Source organism: Polypterus senegalus, chromosome 7 (genome assembly GCF_016835505.1).
Source record: "Polypterus senegalus isolate Bchr_013 chromosome 7, ASM1683550v1, whole genome shotgun sequence".
NCBI lineage: Eukaryota > Metazoa > Chordata > Cladistia > Polypteriformes > Polypteridae > Polypterus > Polypterus senegalus.
Window position 1 is genome coordinate 169,488,804 of NC_053160.1, and position 23,021 is coordinate 169,511,824.

The following is a 23,021-nucleotide window of genomic DNA, read 5'->3' on the forward strand; positions in this document are numbered from 1 at the left end:
TTTAGGAGTGGACATTTTAATCAGTGTAAAACTGGACAACTGTGTGTGATTTACAATTTTCAGATGAATTAATCCCTGTCTCACACTGACTGAGGAAAGCAGCATTCTTTCTTTGGTTGATTTGTATTTGTCATCTGAAAAAAGTTCCCAATAAGGGCCTGCTGCTAGGGCAGTATCAGAGTATCTAGGAATACATTTTTATTAAAGCTCTAGTAGGGAACATGTCAAGCATGTAACAGAATCCAAGTTGTGTTGTTCAATTAATATAATAATGGTTAGAATTGTGAATCAGCCTGTAAATAATAATAAATATATAAATAAATCAATGACCGGCACCAGTAAAATTTCCCAATTACTGAGATTTATTTAGGAAAAACATGTAATATTACAAAAAAAAAAAAGAATCAAATATATTTCCCAAACCAACTTATCCTATAGGCAATCCACATTTTATAAATCCTGTAATGTATGCTTCCCTAGAACACTTGTACGGTCTTAAAATGGTTCTTTTTTTGTTTGTAATGTTTGGATAAACACACTTGGAATCATTCTTCTATTTAGCATAAAAAAAAAATTCTGCCAAATTTTATCACCTTGGTGGAAATCCTCCTCTATGAAGCCCACCTCGTCCACCTCTAAATGACCCTCTGTCCCCGCGAAAGTTGTGTCTGTTCCTCTCTCTTCCTCGATCCCCACGTCCTGCTGCTCCCCCTCCTCCTCTTCCTCCTCCTCTGGGGGCACCTCCTCCTCGTTCAGGCATCAATTTCAGAGGTGGTGACTTGGGACGAAGTCTCTCAATTTCCTCAGTGTAGCCAGTCAAGTGAGAATTAGGAGGTGCAAAGTAGGAGCAGTATGACTCGGCATTGAAATTGCTGTTTGTAAGCGTTGGGCCCACCGTCAGCCATCCTAAGAAACAAAGATAATCATAGCAGTTAGTAAACTACATATTGGTACCCTGTAAAAAAAAAAAAAAAATATAATATAATATATATATATATATATATATATATATATATATCTCTATATCTCTCTATATATATATATATATATATCTCTCTATATCTCTCTCTATATATATATATATATATATATATATATATATATATATATATATATCTATATATATATCTATATCTATATCTATATCTCTATATAATATATCTATATAATATATCTATATATATCTATATATATCTATATAATATATCTATATATATCTATATATCTATATCTATATCTATATATATATATATATATATATATATATATATATATATATAAATCAATTAAACCAAAATTGGAAACACCATGAACTAAAAGCAAAACTACATTTCATTTTTAACAAACAAAATAAAATATAGCACCCCGACAAGCAACATATATCTACTTCAAAAGAGAAAAACATTTGATCAAAAATCACAACTGCCTCATCACATAAATATAAATCATCATTTTAATGTACAAATGTTAAGGTAAAGCTACAAAACAGGCAACATTTCTATGCTCAAATGTACCGTGATAGGATAACTTATTAAATGCTTATTCAAAATTATCATATGGAGACACTGTTTACTAATGAAGTGCTGCAACCGTGACTTAACCGAAATTGTTAAATCCAACCGAAAAAAAAGAAATCTGAAAAATGTTCTGTCATTACACAAGGGTAGGAAAAAAGTATTTGACCCTTTTATAGTATCCACTGTCTATATATTTTACACAATGAATGGCCTCATATTTTTAGACAAAAATACTATAGAAAAGGAACACGAAAGAACAGGCAGTACAGTTTTCAAACATTACTTTATTTCAGGACAAACTCAAAATCTTACCATCCGTTGAAAAAGTAATAACTCCCACCGAATCAATGCTTGGTTGCAGCCCCTTTAGCAGCAAACACTTCCTATATTTTGATATTCATCTTTCACATCTCCGTTGAAGAATTTTAGCCCACTTGTCTTTGCAAAACTGTTAATCCAGACAAGCTGCTAAATCAGTGAGCATGAACTGGTCGTTTCAGGTCCTACCATTGCTTTTCTGTTAGGTTCAAATTAGGACTCCGATTACATCACTCCAAAACTTTCATTTTATTTGTTCTGGCTCATTCAAGTTGTAGACTGATCAGTAAGGTACAATAACTTTTTCTTTTTGTCACCTATTCTGGAATTTTCCTTCAGTTGAAGCATAACCAGTCTTCCAGTGATTCTGTGCTCACTACTTGACTCTAAACCTCACCATATATTTACACTTACCTTGAGAGTGAACAGGACTGGTGCATTTAAGTTGGACTGTGTTCAGTCAGCATAGTCTAACTATCAATCAATTCTGGTCAGCTGTTTCTATGAGCAACTAAGAGGGCAACGACCTTCTCACACAGGCAATACAGATGTTGGATAACTTTATGTAATAAAATACACTATTTCACAATAATTCTCTAACCATTGGTGGGCAACTCATCTCCTATCCAACTTGGGCTTCATGAGGTATCAGTTCAATCAGTGATTTTTTGACAGAGCTGGGCTTGCCACTTACTACTTCATTAAAGTTTAAAATGAATTCTTCCTTTTTTCTATGTACATTGTGACGTATGGCTGGGGCGCTTGCCTGGCCAGGATGCTTTCACACTGGAAGGGCCAGGGGAGGGAGCATATCCAGAGCATTACCTCCCTGCGCTAGGTGGCAGCGGTGCCTCAGACTCCCGCAGGGCTCCTTGGGAACTGGAGGTTGACGCAGCTGTGTTGGGTTCCGTGGGTGTCGCCGGGGGTGCAGCAGCTGCTGAGCCCTTATTTGCAGCTCTTCCGTCACACCCGAAGGTGTGAGCACCTGGAATACTTCCGGGTGCCTTATAAAACGAGCCAGCAGCCACTACTCACGCCTGAAGCCAGAGTCAGTAGGAGGCAGACAAAGTCTGCCTGGAGGAGTAGAGGAATGAGAAGAAGAGAAAAAAGAAAAAGATTTGTTGCTGTTGAGTTTCAGAGTGTGCTGTACCAGTGAGAAAACGGGGAAGGCATTCACATGGGAAAAGACAAAAAAATAAAAAGCATGTGTGCTTAACTTGTGTTCTGCGTCTGTCTGTGTCGGGTTTGGGTGGCAGGAGAGTCCTCTGCAAGCCACAACAGATAAGATCTCTTCTCGGGATGTGTGGGGTACATTTTTCTGCCTCCGTTCTCAACCATTTATAATATGACTACTTTTTTCTTCTTCCCTTTCCAAACACAATTCCTCTATGTATGCCTGCCATAATTCCATTGCTATATCTATCCCAGCATCCGGGATTGGTTCACATTTATACATGAAAATGTAGGTTTTCCTTTGCTATCGTCTTCCTTATTTTGAAATCAAATAAAAATGATCTAAAAAACAATTATTTAACTACATTGGGTAAAAATTTGGAAATGCTGTTATGTTTATACTGGGTCTCATTAATATTAAGTTTGTCTAAAGATCTGAACATTCACTGTGGCAAAAATACAAAAATTGAGGAAGGGTATCAAGAAGCGGATATGTACCTTTTCACATCACTGTGACAGCATTTGGAGATCAATTTGCAGAAATTACACTAACTCTCTGGTACTGAAATACTTTAATACAGTAGCTGCAATTTTTGTATCATTCAAAATTGTGATACAATAGAATTTTACTGATTAATTGCAGCAACTGCAGCTTAAAATATTATACCTACCCCCTCTTCAAACTGACAACCTGAAAAGTTTTCTGCCACAAAATAATTCTCAGCCTAAAACAGCTGAACTATCAGATGCCTTACAGCATTCAGATTTAAAGAATTTCTGACATAATGCAATGGAAAAAATATTCAGAGGCCTGTGATGCTGGTGTGCAATTTTTTCCATGCGACAGAAGGTGTGCATATGGTGTGCATATGTTTCATCCTTCTCATTTAAGAAAAACAAAAGCTTCCCATTGCTGTTCTTAATATGTGTCAGAAATGTATTAAAATATAACTGAAATAACATGAGGGAAATCTTGTGTGTCACAATTGTAATCTGAGATTTTTATTTATTGTGTGTGTCTATTTTATTCAATAAGGAAAAAAAAAATAACCCTGAACTTGGGTGAAAAAAGACTCTCTATGCAACTACAAATAAAGAAAACTCTGACAGCCAGACAGAAATCATTTCTATAGAGCACTGCACCTAATAAAAGGTCACATGGCTCATTCGGTACTCAGCATATCTAACAAGAAAAGAACTCAGAGAACTGGGGGCTGATGTGAAACAGACCGCCACAAACGACCTATCACTGTTTAAAGAATGCATTCCTAAATGTTAAGGCTCTTAGATGTGTGTAATAACTTTTTCATTCAACCCAAATGGTGCCAAACCAGAATTCACCAATGTTAAACAAACAGTTCATTATCTTTACACATCTGAGGTGTAAGTAAAATGTCTGGTGAAATACATGAAGCAGAGCAATTGTAGTCTTATATCAGTCTGCTATGCATCACGAGCAGGTTTAGTGTGTATAAAGATTCACAATCTTTACCAGATTACATTTAACAGACTGCAGGCTTAGCACATGTCCGTGAACCACGAGAAAGCAAAAGCAATTTGATGCGACTATAGCATTAGGATCTAAAATAAAAGGTCAATTGAAGGGGACTCCAAAAGGTCGGTCAGTCAGTCAGTCATTTTCCAACCCGCTATACACTAACACAGGGTCACAGGGGTCTGCTGGAGCCAATCCCAGCCAGCACAGGGCGCAAGGCAGGAACAAACCCCAGGCAGGGTGCCAGGCCACCACAAGGCACACACACGAACCACACACTAGGGACAATTTAGGATTCCCAATGCACCTAACCTGCATGTCTTTGGACTGTGGGAGGAAACGATTCCAAAAGGTGATTACCAGAAATGGTACTGTGCTGTGTAGTTAAGATGCAATACAATGTTAAAAAATAAAGAATTTACCTCTTTATTGTTTTACAAATCTTAATCACAATAGATTCAATTTGGCTTATTTGACACTGATCAACAGAAAAATATTTGAATTTCAAAGTGAGAATAGGTCTCTGAATGAGGTGAATATTTTGATAAGCACTGCAACCTCCTAACAATGCAGTAAATTAACATTTTTCCAGCATTTAAGAACTGTGCTCACCATACTAGAACTTAAAAGCATGAACAACTGAACACACAGTAGAAAACTCTTTTGGTGTGAATAAGAAATACCCTTTAAAAGGCATTTTGTGTGTCACTTCCACTAAAATGGGACAGTGAGACATTTTTTAGGGAAAATCTTAAGTAAGTGCACTGCACTCGGGGAAAATGTCTACACAAAGAAAATACCCCTATAAAAAGAAAGAACACTCACTAGGTGTGGTGGTGGCCTCATCAGATCTCCAACTGACATGAACTAACATAACAGACAAGTGCAATACAAGTGTACAGACCGGTTTGAGATACTTCACTTGTTACACTGTTAGTTTATGAGCATTAAATTATTAACTATATTGAATGCAGTGAAAAGCAATATCCTAACATAATACAAGATACATTTCATTTACTTTAGTAAGTCTTAAAAAGGTATGACAAATACAACAAACTCAAAGAGTAAAGTCAATTTAATTGGAGTGACTGGAAAAAAGACTGGATTTTAAAATTTATATTCAGTTGCCCATGTATGGCTTTCACATTCGAAAAACCTGAAAGCACTTATTTACTATTGCTTTCTCTTCAATAGACTTCAGTCAATAGAATTCTACAGCTTATAATACTGGCAAAAAAATCACGTTATAAATGGAGTAGCACAGTGATTAGTTCTGCCTCACAGCATTCTAGGTTTGAATTCCGTGCCTTGTCAGAGTCTGAACATTCTCACCACTGTACAGGTTTTTCTCTCATAAAGACAAGGGTGTTATCCTCGTTGTAATTTCTTAACTGGGACCATGTGAATGTAAGTTGTGTGTGAGCGCCAGAGCAGGCCCTTCAATAGCTTGGTACTTGATCCAGGGTTCTTTCTTATCTTATGGTCAAGGCTCTCAGGAAAGCCTTTCGTTACTTGGCACCCTGAACTGAATTAAGCTATATTAACCATACACTCTGGGGCTTGGGCTGGGTTCGTTTTAGAAAAGCAATGTCAATGTGAGTTAGATCAATGACTTACTATGTTTAGATACCTGCTCAAATTCTAGTTCAGTATTCAACATTTACAGCATTCTCTCTTTTACTTATATAAAAATACATAACAAACCTGGTCGTATTGTGCTGTCCCTTCCAAAGAGATGCAGTCTCCTACGTCCGAGACAGAAGTGCTCAATGATGTGAAATATCTCAACAGGTTTTTCGATGTTGCCCATCTCGGGCTCTTCTGTAATTATCAGATCAATATCTACATTGGCGTGGATAAAATCCCCATCTGTGCTCCTTTTTACAGTACCTTTGATCCCCATCAGGCAGTGCTCCTTTGTTAAAATAAAAAAATAAATACAAGCACACAATGAAGGAAATCGGTGAACAGACTCCTAAGTGGATGATTTTTTAAAAAAAAAAACAAAAAAAAAAACACCACTCTCCTAGAGCATTTTTCATTGAATCACTATAAATGACTGGTTGCCAATTTTTGTTTGTACCTAGATTGTTTCACAGTACTTCCATAAATGCTTCGGCATTGTTATTATGCAAAATCATAAGTGTGCAGGAGAAATATGCCAGATATCTGTATTCCTAAAAAAGTCCTGTGGTAACAATTGGCAAGGCTCTAAGGATTTGAAAGAAAAATTACATGATCATGTTAAACTGAACGATTTAAAAAAAAATAAATAAAAACTGTCCTTTTTAACAATATTAAATTTAACAAACAAAAAATTAAAACATTCTAGTAATATATGAAATTTAAAAAGTAACAATAATAAAAAGAACATATCGACAAAAAATATAAAACATACACATGTACAAGTAAAATAAGGCAGTTAAAAGTTATATGTTTATCATGCATGCTGATGTAATGAATCATTAGTTTGTTTTTCCCCAAAGGTGTGTATATAGACCAGGGGTGCCCACACTTTTTCGGCTTGCAAGCTACTTACATTAAATAAATAAATAAATATATATCTATATATATATATATATATATATCTATATATATATATATATATATCTATATATATATATATCTATATATCTATATATCTATATATCTATATATCTATATATATATATATATATCTATATATATATCGAGTATACTTTATACATAAAATATACACCTTGCATTAATGGCACAATAACAATTCAATACATTTATGGACACTACAGTATTTGGATTTAATAATCTTCATGTGGGAAAAGGCTGACTCGCATAAATAAGTAGAGCCAAATAATGCAGTCAATGAAAAATGACGGCTGTCCGATTAACTGTGATTTTAATTCCCTCTCCTTTCTCTTTCTCAGAAGGAAGTCAGTTTTGTAGTTTTTATGAACAGTTTGAAAGTGCCTTTCTACATTTTCCTTCTTTGGAATAGCAATGATAGATTGACAGATCAGACAAATACACTTCGATTGTGACATTGTGATTGAAAAAAATCCTCTTCTAATTCCACATAAAGCCCATACCCTTTCCAACCATTTTTTTTTTTTTTAAACCCCTTCTTTAGTCGATATAAATTGGAAGGCTAACTAGATCACAGCCAGAGTTTTGCAGTAGCTCGTGCGTTTGAGCGTGCGTGCGGGATGACCAGTGTGTTAGAAGAAAAAAAGAACTCAGACTGGCCGGCCTGTATGTCAATCAAGTGGCAAATGCCATAAGGAGGATATATGATAGATCACGTTGCATTCAAAAAAAACATTTTTTTTTTTTAAAACATTAGTCTACCTGCACTACCTTTGCGATCTACCGGTCGATCACGATCAACGCATTGGGCACCCCTGATATAGACATTTACAAAGGAAAGAGAAGACAAAACCTCTAAGTATTCAGATTTCTGAGAAAGTAAGTTCTTACAGGCCTTTACACCACGAGAAAACAGTGTAACGGTATTGGCCATTCATGACCCACCAATGAGAACCTAATTGTTGAGAAACACTGTCCTACACCATTCATGTAACTATCATAAAACTTTGGCAGTCTGATAGAGTCACTGTAAAAAATACTGTTCTTCAAGCCAGCCAAAAATAGTATATACAGTATGTGCAGTGGCGGCTGGTGAAAATGTTTTGAGGTGGGGCTGTGGTACAGCAAACAATTTCTCAAACAATTCTTCACAAATCAAAGCAATATGATTTATTGCAATGCAGACAAAGTTAAATAACATTATTAAATCATGTCTGATCAATTATTTCAGTATATATATATATATATATATATATATATATATATATATATATATATATATATATTACTCTTCCCAAAATGGCTAGTTTGACGGAATTATCCATGTGTGTCCTGGTGTTCTCATGTTTTCTTACTTTCTCGGACAGGTGCTTCATATCTCTCACTCCCGTAACTGTCCAAGCAGGATCTGTCCCAGTTGCTTTAAACAACAAGCACGGAAACAAAATAAGGCATTAGCAGAAACGCATCCACATAGCCAGGCCTTTTGGTGTACCAACTGGAAGAGTAGCTTGCGTGTACTTCTTCCCTTTTCGCTTATCTGCTGTCTGATTAAGAGGTTAGGCTGATCTGGACCCAGCTCCTTTACCTTCAGTTTTTCTGCCAAAGTTCTCTTCTCAAACGGATATTGGAGTAGAGATTGAACAGAGTTGGGTTCGTGTCCGGAATTAACAACACCTGAGTCCACCATTGTCACGTAATGTTAATTGAAAATTGCGCCACTACAGACCATCCTTGATTTTAGCTGCTTGGGGCGACAGAAAAATCGCCATTTCAGTTAAGATTTGAGGACGCTGATTGGCTAAATTTTATGTCACATCTTGAATATATTTATATCTTGAATCAGCATTTGACTAAATTCTACAAAGACCCGCCTCCTTTGGGCGATATCTCGATCGCCCCTCAGCTGAAATTGAGACGTGCTGACAGGCAGAGAAGTTATATGGTGATGGTGAAAACATTTATTTTTTACAGAAGATTTTCTAATATATCACATCATATAATTATACATTTAAATAATTTATATAATTATTATTTTGTGTGTGTGGTTCAGGGAGGGCGGCGCCCTAGCGCCCTCTATTGGCCAGCCGCCACTGAGTATGTGGATTTAAAGTGGTAGGGGGTACTAAACACAATGGGGATCTCTCCATCTACAGCAAAGGAAAATTCATTTTAAGCGTGAAAATTGTACTTTAAAACATATAAATATATTTCTAAGAATGCCTCTCACAAGGTGCTTTAGAAAAATTTCAATTACTACTGCTTAATAAGCATGTGCACAAGACACTGCTCAGCTAAAAAGCCATTTATTAAAAAAAAAAAAAAATCTGTATCTATCAAAAATAAAAATGCTCCCATAAATGTTGAGCCTGCATATTTAGATTTAGAAGTCAGACGACTGAACAGGCCATCCAGCCTCCTGCTTTTATTCCCTCTACTATAGCAAAAGGAGTAGCTAAATGTTGTTGCTGACATCATAAACATAACACAGATGACCGGAGCACTTTAGTGCAAATTAACAACAACCAAAGCAAGCAATACAAATAAATACATCATTAAATGTGACTAGTTGCTCACCTATCATTGCTTTTGATGAGACAAAACATTTAAATAAAGTTAAATATGATTTGCATTTACAAGTACAGATTACTCTAGTTTATTTGAAATACTGAGTGCATTCCGATTATGGGTGGGGCTGAATCATATGCTACCAAATCAAAAAGGTTTAAACTTGGTAAGCCCACACAGCATTGCACTTGTACTACTTGGAGTGACTTCTGTGTATTATATTGTCATAATGATTACGTATTAGCATTATGTTTCAGTATATGTTTATAAAGTAGTGATTCTCAGCCACTCTGTTGCCAAATGGCGGGATCATGTGTGGACATTTCAACAACTGTGTAGCTCACTCCTATTTAAAATATATAGTACTTGACACGGACATTACTGAGTTAGTAGTAGGGGACAGGATAGTAGAACTAGTAACAGTAGTGTATTAAGTACCGACTAGCAGGGTGCCTAAACGTTTCGAAATACCACATTTACACTTTTTTTTTTTTTTTGCATTATTTAGTTCATCAAATAAATCTTAACTGTAATAACTGTATATTAACATTTTCATTAAGATGCCATTGTTTTAGTTTGTTGCTGTAGATGTATTTACTATTTTTTGCTTGTGTAAACATTTCAAATGTGTGTAATTTGGCCAGGGTTGTCCAAATTTTTGTATGGAACTTCATATTCTATATAGAGCCAGTGATACAAAATAAAATAAAAAAAATCATTTAATTTGGAAAGAAATCTCAATTTTCATAATGTCCACAACAGTAAGCATAATATATATTCAGCTACCTGAAATTCCTAGCATACATTTATTTTTTCCTTCACTTAGCTAATTTCTTTCAGATTCTGCAGTGTGAAAGGCAACACCAATGTTGAAGCCAAGAAACACAATTAATTGTAACTTTCTGAAGGGCAACTTTCGTTATGAAAGAGAATTGAACAAGGAGTAGCGGCTCTTATCTCAGTCATTTTATATAAACCAAATTGACAGTTTTTCAGCAACTCAATCCCCAAGAATCATTTTCTAGACCTTGAGCTGCTCCTAATCTGCATTTCAATAAACCGCTATAAAAGAGGCTCTCACCCGGTAATAAAGCAATTACCATAGCTGATGACACAACACTATTTATCATATTTTACTGAATAACATGGGGAACCATGATGAGGCTGCTTTAGACTATTTTTTTGTTCTGTTTCATGCAACATAAAGATAAACTACAAAGTGCTTTTTTCACATTAAATGAAATGCAAAAGCTATAGATTATCCCACAAAAGAGTAAATGATCACCTAAATGAGATTTCTCTTACTTTTGTTCTCTGAAACACAGCTTTGGGATCCAAGGTTTTTGTTTTTCCAGGGTTATTTTTGTTAGTTTTGATCCAGCAAATATCTTCACATCTTCGGAATCCCCACTTCCGCAAGCACTGGGAAAGAAAATGTTTACATTCAAGTAAGGGACAATGCTTATGGAGACGCATTTTTTTTTATATTTAAAATAACTACCATAAATATCACCTCACATTCTTAAATGGGGAGGTGTGAGTGATAGAGTATAAATATTAGAGGATTGCATACTTCCATTACACCCTTGAGTGATTCAAGGGCCTTTAAAGTACTATTTATATGCCATGATATAACTTTGATTTTACATTTTTACTTAAAGGTAGTGCTTATGAACTGTAAGGTAGACTATTGATATGGAGATTTAGCAAAGATTTGAGTGAATGAGTGATGTCTGGTAAACCCTTGATTGTAGTTCATGACTAATCAGTGTGCTTGGAAAATCTTAGCATATTTATACTGATTTACAGTCAAGTTGAATGATTTGACTTATCAATGTGTGAAGATGCGGTGTTGGGGGAACCACCTTATTATGCACTTTATCCCAATTATAAAATTATTAGCGAAAATGTATTCTTTGAGTTAAAGCAAAGCAAAAATAACATTTACAAACACATTAATTAAAAAAAAAAAAGGGAAAAAATATGTCTGAAAGAGAATATAGAGAGTACCACTCGTCCAAGGTCAAGACCCTCGCCTGATCCACACCACAAAAAGATAAACGATCTCAGTGCTGAAATCTCTTCTATCTCAAGCTTCATTATCTGTGGGACAAGGGAATAGAGTTCATATTTGAAAACTATGTATAAACAATGATCACTTAAACTTTATTCTAAACTTTTTCTTTATCCTTTGGCGCATAATAATGTAGGCACAATAATGAAAATATTCAAAAACAGTTAAAAGTATAAAATATTTGTGTATAAACCAACATTAAACAGCATTTCTCCTTCCAGACAGTGTAAAATACATTTAAGGTAATACTGTGGCAGTATTTTCCCAACATCCAATTTCACTTTGCCTCATAATTACCTCACTCTACTCTCAGTAACCAACATGTGGCCCAATAAAAAGTTTAGGGTGAAACGCTTACAATTGAGGACACACTTCAGTACAAAAAAAGATGGTAAATTAATGACTGCCTAAGTGCACAGACCAAATACAAGTAAACCGAACGTGGGACAGCAGAACATTATGACCAACACAATTCAAATTTTCATCTTATTAGGTGTAGGAGTCGAAGTGGATTTTATCATTTCATTAACTTGCCTCCTCCCAGGTCCAGAACTTCTCATTGGCTATAATGCCAGACTCCCTGTAGTATTCTTCCAAAGGTGGCTCAAGAAGAATCACATCAAACTTACATTTAAGATCATGCAAGTCAAATGTCTCTAGATCAGCTTGAAGGTACCTGAAAAAAGAAGAAATCAAAATAACCCACAACTTCTAAAACACATTTTAAAATGTGTATGTATAAAATGCAAGGAAGAGTATTCGTAATGCTCACAATGTTAAATCATGAAGAACTTAATTTTTAATACAACAACATGTCACTAGACACCATCCACCCCCCATATTTTTTAGGAAAGCCTACCAGAACACATCCAGTTGAATTTAAAGGGTAACACGTAAAGATTACACCACGAGGATCAACATTCCTCTGGCAAGCTAAATATAGCATGAGAATATGCAGCCAATTTTAAACCAACTTAATTCTGTCTTGATGAATGCTATGACCTACAACAAACATATTTTAATAAGGAATCCCAACATGCTTTTTGCTAATAATGTTACTAGCATTACTTAAATTAAGTACTGATCCATTTGTTTTAAAACAATCAATGTCTGTATTTCAACACCAGTACTTACATTGGAGGTGTGTTTGTTGAAGAAATTAATTCATCTTTTAATCTAATTAGTTCCCTGAGTTTTGGGTATTCCTCAAATCTGTCAGCAAGTCCTGTAAAATGAACAAAGACAACTTTAAAACTATCTCAGATAAATAAACAGTCATTATCCAACCCGCTATATCCTAATTATTGGGTCACGCAAAAATGCATAATTAGTGTCAGCGGGAAATCATGCATACTTTAATCAACATTTTTAATAAAAGCCAAGCACTTCCTAAAGTACTGCTTACCTACATCCCGAATAAAGTTTTGAGGTCTATGACCAGTATCCACAAAATGTTGGCAATAGTCATTGTGAGGATTCAAGCTTTGAGTTCCCTGTATACAAAGAAAATTAAACCTTTTAGGCAATTTGCCAATATCACAGTTTACATTAAAACATCCTTTTTCTTTTTAATTATTCTAGTCTGTGTTCAATCTCTCTCATATATATATATATATATATATATATATATATATATATATATATATATATATAAATATAAATAAAACACACACATACATCTATTTATTATTATTATATTTATTTAAAGGACTTCTGTAAAAGCCAAATTTCTCCTCTGGGGACAAATAAAGTTCTACATATTTAAAAACTGGCAAGCAAACATATCAAAATGTATAATGGTTTTCCTCAGAAAATGAGTACAGTACACCATATATTTAAAAGAATAATATTAATGGTATTTAAATGTAAAGATACAATAACAAGACAACTGTTCAGCTTTCTAACCTCATTGATTTATTCAATATACTGTATAACATTCAGCCAATTTTTAAATGAAGTTAAGGAATCTGCTTCAAACATGACGAAATGCTACCAGATATACTTGGGTAAGAAAAAGATAAATTCCTCATAATTTTCAGAAAATAAACAACTGACCTGGCATGGTCCACCAGATATTTCAATAAGCATTTTTCTGAAGATCATACAGTAATTTTACAAACGGTATTAAGGTAAGTGAAACACATCATCTACCAAACTGATACAATTCATTAACAGCACATATTGGCTACTAATCAGCAAATTTCTTATAACTAAAGCATGAAGACAAGCAGCTTAAATAACTACATTCTTACCTTTAAGAATGTGCTAGAATCTTTATATATTTCTTCTTCATATTGCAGATTCTCATCAGGCAGCTGTTGTTCCACTTCATCCTGCCAAAAACAAAATTTAAATATTATAATCACTCCAAACAGAGCCCCTATAATAGCCAAGAAGCCATTGAGCCAGATTGGGTCACTGACCAACAGAATAGATTTTTTTTTTGTTTTAAATCACAGATCTCCTCTCTTTCACATTAATGTTTGGGTAATAATAATAAAAATGTTTTTCTATGACACAGCGGAACAAGATGTTCCATATCACTTAAGTTTCTTATCCCAAGTCAGTTAAATTTTCACCTCCACAGTAGCAAGGCTTAAGGAGTGAATGAGAACTGATTGGAAATAATAAAAGCGCTAAATTCTATAAGTGTCTTGCTTAACATACATCTCCAATATTGTTTTGAAAGTAAGGAGTACACCTGGAAATTGGCAGACTGGAGTGACGAGTCCCATATTTAAAAAAAAAAAAAAAGGGCTACAAGAGGATATGTTCGATTTACGGAGGGACCATGGTCCTCAGCCTGCCTTAGAGAGCCAATGCCAAGATAATGGAATGGAGACTTTATTCAATACTTGACCGCAGATTCACAACAGTGAACCAATCCTTTCTTACATATATTGGAAACATGTAACAATTTACCAAATCTTAGCAAAAAGTTTGTGGAATTGGAAAAGGCTTATGATTAAGTACCCACAGTATCTTCTGGAAGGTACTTCATGAATATGGGATTAAATGTAATCCCTGCAGTGCTAGAGTTGTATTTCCTTTCTTGGTCTGCTCAGGGTGGGCACTAGACTTTATCAAGGGTGTGTTTCTCATCTATGTGGTAACTACTTTCCTGTTCTCAGTTTTCATAGCCAGGATACCACGGTACATTTGGAGCCTGAACCTAAGCGTTACACTTCTGCTTTTGCAGATGGTAAGATGTTCTTGATGTCAACAAGCTGCAATCTCCGGATAAGCCCGCAGCCAAACGCAATACCTTTAGAAGGAGAACCAAACAAATTGATAAAATTGAGATAAAAAATAAACAATATCTGAATACAAATAGACTATGTGGGTTAGTGAATGATGCTGGGAAATGTTTCCTTAAAGTCTAAATCACCTCCAGGTTGCTCCACACCACAACAGGCCTACAGAGAACACTCTTGATAGCATACTGACACGTCCAGATCATAAAAACGCGAAGGATACAAAACTATTGTTTACGGTACTGCTCAGAAGTTATATGGCTATTGCATCCAAATTGATCACCAAGCTCGCAGACTTGGGACTTGATGTCGCCCTCTGTGACCAGATTGTAGACCTTATAACTGGCTGACCCCAACATATGCGGACTGGTAGCATTACTTCATTCACATTGATCATCAACACAAGCCTTCCACAGAGCAAATGTTGTGCCCCCTGCTATACCCTTTCCTCATTCATGATTGTACAGCCAGACACAGTTCCTGCTCCCCCATTAAATTTGCTAATAGCTTTAAACATTGTGGGCCTGATCATCAACAATGAATAAAAAAAGATTACAGAGAAGAGATTTTCCTTCTGACACAGAGGTACCAGGACCACAATCTGTCTCTCAATGTCATCAACATCAAACGGACAGGCATAGAATTAAGTAAGATTTTAAAGTAATCTCTGCAATTCTTGCTCCTCCTTGTTTGGAGTGGAAGTACATTTAGAATGTGATGCAGCATTCAATACAGAATTATTTATCGACTACTAAGATTTAAGGCGTGTATTTTCAATATGAGAGCAATAAAACTAACATAAAAATAAAGACTCTGGTAATATTAATCCCATGAAAATATTACTAAAAGATGCAAGTCAAACATCTCACACCACCTTGGTGGCTGGCATTTATTAATGGAATTCAATTCAGATTTCAACTTACCTTTTGTACATCACCATCTTCATCAATGACATCGCCTTCATTCTGAGACTTGCGTTTATTTGCAGAAACTGAGGTGTCATAAGAAGCTCTGAAAAGACATTTCAAGAAACTGCTAAATTATCCTACAGAATAAGTAGTCTTTTACCTTTCAGTTCAAGGAGTATTGCTGATACATATTCAAATACAATAGAATATTCATAAAGATCACATACTCATACAGAGCGTAATACTTCTTGGTGAAAATGGACACATCTATACCACTGCAATTCACTTTTTAATCTTGAACCTTCTGTGCCATACTGTATGCTTGGTACGATAAGAACGCCTGTATAAATTAATGAAATATCTGTTCATATAATGGCTCATTAAAAACTAATTAGACTGTCCCGGATTCTCTTTCAGGGATGTAGAAATGGGAATACTGTGCAGGTGTTTGTGAACGACCAACATCGACGGGGGTGAATTTACAGATGGGCAGCCATATTCTTCAGTGTTCTGTTACTGCCAGTGGAAGCACTTTGTATGTGTCATTATGGTGGATGAAGACGACGCTCCTGTGAGAGTCCGTCATAGGCGTGTGATTGAATTTTGCGTTAAGCTTGGGATGAGTGGTAATGAAACTCTAGAAATGTTATGACAAGCACAAGGTGACGAAATGACAGAAGCTTCACTTCACGCAAACCTTCAGCTTCACTTGGCATCCCACTGGAGAGGACTCGCACATTGTGACAGAGAAACTGAAAAAATATCAGACTGCAAACAGCTGGAGACTAACCCAAGAGCATGGAAATTAAGAAAAGAAAAAAAAAAAAAAAAAAAAAATCACAGATCGAACACCTGTTTAAGAAAGATTACTCACAGTTTAAAAAAATTGACAAATTATTTGCGATCAATCATTGACACAAAAAGAAACGGTAAGAATGGAAAATTCAAAAGAGGGCAGAGACAGAAAAGAGCACAGGAAAATAGTATGGCATTTTTTCCCCATGATGGCAACATACGCACTCATACAAAATATAGATGCCCTAGCTTGTAACCAAATAAAAAACAGAAAAAAAATACAGTCATGGCCAAATGTTTTGAGAAGTACACAGATATTAATTTTCACAAAATTTGCGGCCTCAGTTTTTATGATGGCAATTTGCATATACTCCAGAATTGCAATTAATTGCAAAGTCCCTCTTTGCCATGAAAATGAACATAATCCCAAAAAACCCATTTCCACTGTTGCGAAGAAGGCTTCAAGGTGCCCAAGAAAGTCCAGCAAGCACCAGGAGCGTCTCTTAAAGTTGATTCAGCTGCAGAATCAGGGCACTGCCAGTGAAGACCTTGCTCTGGAATGGCAGCAGGCAGGTGTGAGTGCATCTGCATGCACAGTGAGGGAGGTGAAGATTTTAGGAGGATGGCCTGATGTCAAGAAGGGCAGCAAAGAAGCCACTTCTCTCCAAGAAAAACATCAGGGACAGACTGATATTCTGCAAAAGGTACAGGGATTGGACTGTTGGGGTAAAGTCATTTTCTCTGATTAATACCCTTTCTAATGTTTTGGGGCATGTGGACAAAAGATTATCCGGAGAAGAAAAGGTAAGTGATACCATCAGTCTGGTGTCATGCCAACAGTAAAGCATCCCAAGACGCTTTATGTGTGGGGTTGCTTCTCAGACGATGGAATGGGCTCACTCACAATTTTCCCTAAAACACAGCCAGGAATAAAGAATGGTACCAAAACATCCTCTGAGAGCAACTTCTCCCAAACAGCCAAGAACAGTTTGGTAACAAACAATGCCTTTTTCAGCATGATGGAGCACCAGGCCAGAAGACAAAAAAGTGAGAACTAAGTGGTCCAAGGAACAAGACAAGAAATTTGGGGTCCATGGCCAGGAAACTCCCCAGACCTTAATGCCATTGAGAACTTGTGGTCAATCCTCAAGAGGCAGATGGACAAACAAAACCCCACAAATTCTGACAAACTCCAAGCATTGATTATGCAAGAATGGGCCACCATCAGTCAGATTTTGGCCCAGAAGTTGATTGACAGCATGCCAGGGCGAATTGCAGATGTCTTGAAAAAGAAGGGCCAACACTGCAAATATTGACTCTTTGCCTAAACTTAATGTAATTTTCAATAAGACTTTTAAACTTCTGAAATGCTTGTAATTATACTTCAGTATACCATAGAATTATGTTACAAAAAGATCTAACACCACTGAAGCAGCAAACTTTGTAAGAATTAATATTTGTGTGTTTCTCAAACCTTTTGGCCATGGTTGTACAATCTCTCCATAATGGAAGATATACTGAGGGTTCTGGGGTGGGAAATAAAACAATACAGTACACCACCTGTACCAGTTTAACACAGTGAACAATCATTCACACACAAGCACACACACATTCACATCTAAGCAGCAACCCTGCTAATTTGATTTGCTTAGTGCAAAATGTTCACTTTGCAATTATGATGGCACATTATTAAGACAATTCAAGCTGGTAAATACATTACAGAAACATTTTTATGGGATGCAGAAACACAGGGTTCTGTGTGCCAATGTGAACAATTAATTTCCCTGGTCTGCACAATGCTCTTCTTGCAGCGTCATTAGAAGACATATTAAAGTGCAAAATAGCATAACTGAAAGCTACAAGGTAAGAAAAATACATTACAATTCAGTGAAAAAATGAACAAGGAAAGCCTATTAAAAATAAATTGCTGAAATTTGTTTTTGATGAGCAACCTCAACATCCTTAAGCTTACAGTTTTAAAATATGACATGTTCAAGACAAAAACATAGTGTATGTGTGTGTGTATATATATATATATATATATATATATATATATATATATATATATATATATATATATATATACACACACACACACACACACACACACACACTACATATTGCTACCTGAAATCCAAAACGCCATGTAAATGTATAACCTACATTTTAAAATTAAAATATATTTTTCCAAATATTTTTTTCCTATTTTGTAAATATGTTTTTTTTTTTTAAATTTCTAAGGATTAAGTCCTACTCATATTAGGCAAATGTAATATTACAGTATATGCATATATAGTAATTTGCTGTGATGTATAAGCTTCATAATTAAAATCAGCAAAAGCAGTCATTTAAATTAATAGGTAGTAACCACAACATGTTTGCTCAGCCTACTGGTATCTTCAAGTAGCCAAAATGGTAAAAGACCTGTATGTTTGGCAAGGACTATAAGATAAACAACACTGCATAGCAAACTGCTGTGCACTAACATATGAGGGTGCACATAACAGACAGTGTGTCAGCTGTCATTTACTACCATACCACCTGAACGATACTGAACTTGCAAAACAAAGCCAGCTTACTTGTATGACCACAATGTGCCAAGAACAAGTCCAAATACTGCAGTACTGACCTACTGGTTTCCCGGGCTTCTTCAATCTCTTTCTGTTCCTCCTTGCTGTTGAGTACAGCACCAATACTCTCAGGGTTTTCAGCTCCCAGCTATAGATGAAAATAAACAAAGTTTATAAGCCAAACTGTTGATTGATTGAAGAGAATGGTTCAACTACACTTATCTTTATTTGTTTTATTTTCACTTTTAAATGTCATAAGCATTCAAATAATTTTATTAAAATTTTATTAAAATTACAAAGACAACCTGACCAAACACTAAAACCTTATTCTTATTAAGTTTCAGAGTGTAAAAGAAAGAGAGAGAGATATTAGGAGCACACACTGATACAGTGCATTGCTACACCCTCCACAAACCAACTTAGGATCCAGATTAGGACCCGAGTGCAGCCATGCAATGAGTGATACCTCAGCACCACACTAGTTTAGATGGAGTGGAACAGTGCGAGGTTTTTTTATGGTGGCTGGAGTGCCAATTCTGCCACCAACCCCCAAGTTTTTCCCTGCAGGTTGGAGGGCCTACATGCAGTGATGGATGCGGATTAGTGTCATACCCAGGATGGAGCAATTGCAGGTTAAAAGCGTTGCTCAAGGGCCCAACAGAGTAGAGTTCCTTTTGACATTTATGGGATTCGAACCAGCAACCTTCCGATTACCAGTGCAAATAGAGTGTAAAAGAATACTAATATCATTCTATCAGGGATTGGAGGGTATTAGGAGTGCCTCTCTCCAAAGGCCCCATAACATTGAAATCAAACAGTACAAATTAAGAATTAACAGAATTGTTGATGAACAAACTGTGTTCAAATTTTAAGCAAAAACTTGAAAATAAAGCTGTATGTTTTGAAATACCCAACTTACTGCTAGGGTTTTGGGAGCTGCTGGCTAAGTGTGCACCTCACCACCCCACACATTTATCCTATATTGATATACTGTAATGTCTTTTATATGATGAACAACACAATGAGGCACTTTATAGGTACAGATATATATTTTGACACTACTGTATATTTTTAAGGTTATTTATTTACTACAACACACGCAGCCCTCCAGTCCTTAAAGAAAGATTTGCTGGCTTCTTTTTCTTATTATCAAATTGTTCACAAAGTATCCTGCAGTTGACACACGTCTAATTGGCCTATGCAATATGCTGCACTCTTAGCAGATGTCACTGCTGTTCTTAACCCATCATCAATGGCATTTGCCCCAGCAGCTGTTTGTTATGAAAATGACCTAAGGCCCAATTATGTTGCAGGAGTAGACACACCTCCAGTTTCATGTTGCAGGGGCGAATATCACGTCATAAGCCCTTGATTAAGACCAAGAGCAGGGTTCCCAATGGCTTGAGTTTTTACATGACACAGAACCAACAGACAGACAGAATCTTTTATCAAAACTCTTAATGAATGAATCACTCATCCCAAGAATGATGGGGACTTCAACCAGAGGAACATCAGAAAGTACAATCATCTATCAGCAGGTTACATTTGTGGACACAAAAAACTGGACCTCCTTCATTTAAATGTAAACAACTGGGCAGGTCTGACCACACCTTACTATCACCTAACAAGCCTGCTATTGACAACAAAAGCACTCTTACTATACAAGCATTAAGTTCTTATGTGCATTTATTTACAATGTGTGCATTCTCTTCCACCCCGTGTCTGTAACTACACTTTTCACAACAATTTGCATGGTGTGTATAAAAATTATTCAAATGTGGGCTTAAGTGAGGAAATTGCGAATTACTGCCCAGTTCCTTAGCCACTGCACCACATTTCTTACCCCACAGAATGCTGACAGGGACATCACGCCTTCCTGATCTGCCAAAGATGTATTTAAAAAAAAAAAAAAAAAACACACACTTTCCATTGCTCTATTTACTCCCAGTAAAGAGCACTAACAAATTTATTTTATGCAAGTCTACGTTTATTTCTACGACAAACACGATGGCTGTAATTGGTCGCATGCATAGGAGTATTGCTTGGTGGGATATGTTGCACAGCATCATTTAAATGACTACATCTTAATAAAATGGCAATGCCAAACGATTCATTCAAGTCGCCATTGTTTAAAACTCTGTGGTATATTAAAGGTAAAACTGAGCTCGAATAAAGTATTTTTTTAAATGAAAATCTCCGGCCAGGAGGAGACTTTTTTAATCTAACCGCCAGTATTCACTGCAGTCTGAAACGAATGCGTAATGTGGAAGAAGCGAACATTTACGCATCCCATTCTCTAAAAGAACCAAAAACGACTTTTTGAAACCCCCTGCTGCAATGTTTACAATTGTTTTAAATAAAAGCCGCTTTCCTTAATTGTTGTTTTACAGACCCACTACTGCATTATTACCAGTATTACAAAAGCAATTATAAGCACAAGCACTGATATATAAACAAAGTCAAAGGCGATACGGAATTCTGTTTATCTAAGAACATAAGTACGATAAGCGAGCATCTATATGTGTCTGTACTAAATGTTCTCACCTGCTGAGCTAACAGCTGTCGACGTAACTTCTGCCTTTCTCTTATCTCTTGTAGCCGGCTGTTCATTATTTTAATTTCATCCAGAACACAAATTGAATAAACTTTCAGCCTCTTCCTAGAAATAACAAGAAACGCGTGCGTTTCCCACTAACACCACATCCGGGTCATTAGACCAGTATCTACCCAACCATAGTTGTGTTTTCGTGGAAGAGGCGGGCTTTAGCGGGAGTAGTATAGCCTGTGGGTGAAACATCTGCCAATCATTTTTTATTTCCGCAATCGCTTTCTAAAATAGAAGCACCTTTGACAGATTCATTGAGATTTGGCGATTAGACACACTCTTGAGCTAAACTCAATCCTGTTTTGTGTGAAAAAAAAGACTTTGACGCGACTCTTTATTTTGAGCTATTTTTTCTTTAAAACTGGGCACGATTTTGTAAAGAATGAAAATGTCAATTTGCGTTTCCACGTCTCTTTAGCTTATGAAATCTCCTTTTCTTTAATACATAATGTCAGTGAAATGACGCACAACTCCATCCTTTTAACACCTGTCAGTTGTCTTTGAGACGATGCGAAGGTAAAAGGCTGGAACATATTTAGTAAGTAATCCTTTCTTATGTGAATTCCACCTTTATAATAAAGCATTAAACTATACCAGCATATTATTTAAAAGGATAGTTCATGTGAGAACAAAAATGTGTTTTATTTCACCATTATGTTTACAAGTATGTTACTTTGGTTTAGCCTCGTCACATTTCTCCTAGGCAAAAACGATAAAGGTTATTTTCTCACTGAAGAACAGTGAAGGTATGAGACATGACATTTGGTAAAACGCCTGATGAATCCTTTATTGCTGAAATGCTGCGTCTCCAACCTCTTTTCAACTTCAGCCTGGAAATAAACTTTTTTTTCCTTTGCAGATATACACTGATATAGGCCTTCACTAAATTTCCTTTATGTTGTTTCACTGGAAAGAAAAGAAAATGGGACCGATATAACCGAATAGAATATAGATTGGACCCTCCGGCAGACCACATTTAGCAAAACTACTCCCGACATTTAACCACATAGCCCCACCCATTCATTCAAATTAAATATCAATTTGCCAACCAGAGGAGTGACAATCACGGATGTTTGCAGCTTGGTGGGTATTTGAGTGAACTAACTGTGCGGGTGATGCATGCCAAATGGACTCGTCCGCATTGTGAGTCTTAATTTTGGCATGAATCACCACTCATAATAA

At 36.0% G+C, this 23,021-nt stretch overlaps 1 protein-coding gene across 1 annotated transcript; it reads right to left on the reverse strand.

The window, feature by feature from the left end:
* Positions 1 to 339: 339 nt before the first annotated feature.
* On the reverse strand, positions 340 to 21,951 carry mettl14 (methyltransferase like 14). The gene is made up of 11 exons (XM_039759607.1): positions 21,779 to 21,951; positions 19,294 to 19,382; positions 15,885 to 15,972; positions 13,960 to 14,040; positions 13,113 to 13,200; positions 12,842 to 12,932; positions 12,242 to 12,383; positions 11,644 to 11,736; positions 10,939 to 11,055; positions 6,208 to 6,418; positions 340 to 906 (listed from the first exon to the last, which is right to left on the reverse strand). Exons 1-11 carry the CDS (start codon positions 21,842 to 21,844, stop codon positions 590 to 592), a joined length of 1,383 nt encoding a protein of 460 aa, XP_039615541.1. The 5' UTR covers positions 21,845 to 21,951; the 3' UTR covers positions 340 to 589.
* Positions 21,952 to 23,021: the final 1,070 nt, after the last annotated feature.

What these genes read in the sequence shown, in the direction of transcription:
- mettl14 (XM_039759607.1), bottom strand. Translation starts at nt 21,844, where the DNA reads ATGAACAGCCGGCTACAAGAGATAAGAGAAAGGCAGAAGTTACGTCGA. An exon ending in GAAGCCCGGGAAACCAGTAG is followed by an intron (nt 15,973 to 19,293) that starts GTCAGTACTGCA and finishes ATGTCTTTTCAG; the next exon opens with AGCTTCTTATGACACCTCAG. An exon ending in AAGATGGTGATGTACAAAAG is followed by an intron (nt 14,041 to 15,884) that starts GTAAGTTGAAAT and finishes TGTTTTTGGCAG; the next exon opens with GATGAAGTGGAACAACAGCT.